This window comes from Trachymyrmex cornetzi, unplaced genomic scaffold (genome assembly GCF_001594075.2).
Source record: "Trachymyrmex cornetzi isolate Tcor2-1 unplaced genomic scaffold, Tcor1.1 scaffold1781, whole genome shotgun sequence".
Classification (NCBI taxonomy): domain Eukaryota; kingdom Metazoa; phylum Arthropoda; class Insecta; order Hymenoptera; family Formicidae; genus Trachymyrmex; species Trachymyrmex cornetzi.
The window spans coordinates 371-3,854 of NW_017296398.1; the positions used below are offsets into that span (position 1 = coordinate 371).

Sequence of the window (3,484 nt, forward strand, 5' to 3'; positions counted from 1 at the left end):
CTCCCTCTCCCTCTCCCTCTCCCTCTTCCTCTCCCTCTCTCTCTCCCTCTCTCTCTCTCTCACAACATGTACAATAACAATGCGCATTATTATCATTAGTACTATATTATTTCTTTAAACTTTCCGACAGATATATATATTTAAAACGACAACTGAGGCAACATGAATTTAGTACAGATAAGTAATAGAGTAATACTTATTCTGACAATAGCTGTTCTTAATAGTGATGAACAAAACAATTTCAACATTTCGAATTACATACATTTTCCTTATTACATGATACCAGTGCACTACTGCATACAGCTCGACTACATAAACCCAAATTATGAACACACTGATAAACTTGATAACATTTGGAAAGAAATGTTTGGTTTAAAAAATGAATATGACTCATTTTTCTTTCGCGGTAAAACTAGTACAACTATTAATATCCTACAGTCGACTCACTATATAAGTTTGAATCAACTAAAGCTGATAATAAGTCTTGCGAATATAACTTTGACTACAAAGAACGCCATAATTTACGTATTGAATAAATACAAATACAGCAAAAACGTATTAGGATTTCCTTTACTCTATATGTTACTTCCCGGACTATACACATTCAAAATACAATTTTTTAGTCATCTAAGGGAAAACCATGAAGACAGTTTCTTTAAAAATGTTTCCAAAGGAAATATCGTAACGTTAGTAAATTATAAATGGTTAAAAATATACGTATACATGATGTGATTTATAATTATTTCTTATTTTTATTCAAAATGTAATTCATACCAATTTTTAATGATATTGTTGGAATTCAATCGAATTATAAAGATGCATTATTGTATTTGAAATATAATAATTATCAAATTGTAATAGTTTGTTGATAGCTCCATACATTCAAGGGCGGAATGGAATGAGACAGTTATTTCCTTGTTGGGACCAACCGCAATTAAAGGCCACATTTAATATTTCAATAAAACATCCTCGCTCTTGTTCAGCTTTATCAAATATGCCGATAAAGTCCATAATCTCTGATAGTCATAAAGATTCATTACGCACATACTTCTATATTACGCCTCCAATGACCATTTTCCAAATTGCGATAGTCTTGACTGAATATCAACGCTTTAGAGTTAACGAAAACATTACTTTGTGGTGCGATTGTGATTCAAAAGGCTGGCGTGAAAAATTTGAGTTTGCACGCAAAATCATAAACAATATTACATTGCAGTTAAAATCTGAATTTGGAGGGATAAATATTCCAAAAATGGATCACATTGCGATTCCAAATTGTCCACAAGACGGCATATCGAAATGGGGACTCATATTTCATTCGTAATGCATACATTCAAATATAAAATATGTTAAACGAAAAAATAATTTGCATCTATATAAATATTTAGAAGATTAAAATTTAATAAGTTATACATTTAATAACTATTATTATCACACATACAAGGTGATTCGTGTACAATTTATTTTTAAAAATATAGAATAATTGTAATTGTATTTCTTTTCTAAAATCAATTGTGTTTTTTTCATCAACTGTGCATAAAAATACCAGAATATGAGTATAAAGAAATTATCAGTTGCGCGATTTTTCACATTATTCCAATATACGCTAGAATAGAAAGTATTACATATTTTGTATGCTACATTGATGTTTTAATAATTCGTCTTGAATATCTCAAAGTATAAATAGTTCATGTATAGATAACTAAAAGAATCTGTATGATTGAAAATATATACAGACTATTTAAAAAATAAAAGCAATTAGAAAATGTCTTTTCGCTTCCATAAGTAACCTTGATAATTATACCGAATCAGAGAGTCTTTCCCTGTGACACCAAATGTCAGAGTCAAGTTTTGGGCTGGTTTACCTATTTAGTATATTCACCGAAACCTATTTTACGGTACGATATCTCCTCCGGAGACTTAACATCTACTTATAAAACACTTTCATATATTTTTATAAATTTTATTCACAACTGCATCTGTCACATTACACGAATTACATTGTATATAAAGTGTTAGACATTTATTGTACTTTATTAAGAAACACGAAAAGCAAAGTCCACATTCCTAACAAAATTAATAAGGAAAGTGTATCTTTAACGAGATATTACATTCAACATTTAATGTCAAACTAGATATAATAAAATGCAAATAATTTGATCCTATTGTAATTTACCATATACATAATTATCTATAATTTATAAAATCAAATATCTTATACACTTATTAAAAACAAAGGAAAGTGTAAAAAAAGTGTTACGTTTTATTTAAAAAAGAACCATAAAAATGTATAGCATGTTAGATTAATTATAATACTTTTTAGGGAATCCAATCTTATTTATGATGAAACATTGGATCCAGTTATACGCAAAATGGAAGTCGCACGTTTAATAGCACCTAAAATAGCATATCAATGGTTTAGTAACCTCCTCAGTTCAGATTGGTCTTATTTGTGGTTACACGATGCTCTTGCTACTATGTTCGGAGAAGAAGCTGTTGTTAAGGTTTATCTATTTATTAATATCGCAATATGAAAGAGGAGTGATCCCGATTGATCACGGCTCGATAGGACACCACCAATCCGGGCGACCGGTGCTTAGGAGCTTTGTAGTCTCAAACGCTGTGAATGTCTCGTATCCAATTGAGCCGTGTCCAACAGGGTGCCACTCCAAAATCGATATATTATGTGATGTTCGCGACGATATACTTTTTAGTAGGAATAATTATATTATGTAAAAATTAGAAAAAAGCTCCTAAAAATCTTTTCAATTAAATTTAAAAAAAAAATCACAATTTGAATCATATAATGTCACAATTGTGCGAAAACTTATTTTAATAGATGTGGATTCAAGCGTTATTTCTAAACTGAATTATGAAAACTGTAAAATGATTTTAATAATAATGCACAAACGTGCACATGTATTGTATATAGTGTGCAGTAGCACACGTTAGCTCAATATGCGGAAATGGCTGGTACTTTAACGTTTATGCATAATTATGTAACTTTATTTCTAGAGCTTCAATAATTCTGAAATTTTGGATCTCTTCATAATTCAAAATCAATACGAATCTCTTCATCTGGATTCTCATTTTAATATGAATCCTGTGGAAATTACTTACTTATCGGACATTAGTTCAATTTTCAGTTTTCCTCGTTATATGAAAGGTGAAAATAATTAAATAACCATTAGTAGAAATTTATATAAGTACATATATTATAAAAGAAAAGGCAGGAAAAGATTAGTTGGAAAAAATTCAGTTACGATGTATTAATATATTTCTTATTATAGCAATAATTGTTTTACGGATGTTCCAAATTGCTATTACTGATGAAGTGTTTCGAAATAATGTCCATGTATATGTAAGCAGACAGTGAGTGAAGATAATACAAAAATTAATTACATACATGTATAATATACATGAGTGTGTGTGTGTGTGTGTGTGTGTGTGTGTGTGTGTGTGTGTGTGTGTGTGTGTGTGTGTG

General features: G+C 29.7%; 1 protein-coding gene across 1 annotated transcript in view; it reads left to right on the forward strand.

Annotated features, from left to right (window-relative positions):
• Window positions 1–861: 861 nt before the first annotated feature.
• The window catches only part of LOC108759280 (glutamyl aminopeptidase-like), a gene marked incomplete at its 5' end in the record, with an annotated part of 5,680 nt that continues 3,057 nt past the window's right edge, over window positions 862–3,484 (forward strand). Inside the window, 4 exons of the mRNA XM_018504636.1 lie at window positions 862–1,320; window positions 2,324–2,504; window positions 3,016–3,166; window positions 3,291–3,372. Of these exons, the coding sequence (XP_018360138.1) occupies window positions 862–1,320; window positions 2,324–2,504; window positions 3,016–3,166; window positions 3,291–3,372 (873 nt within the window). The remainder of the gene's footprint in view (window positions 1,321–2,323; window positions 2,505–3,015; window positions 3,167–3,290; window positions 3,373–3,484) is intronic.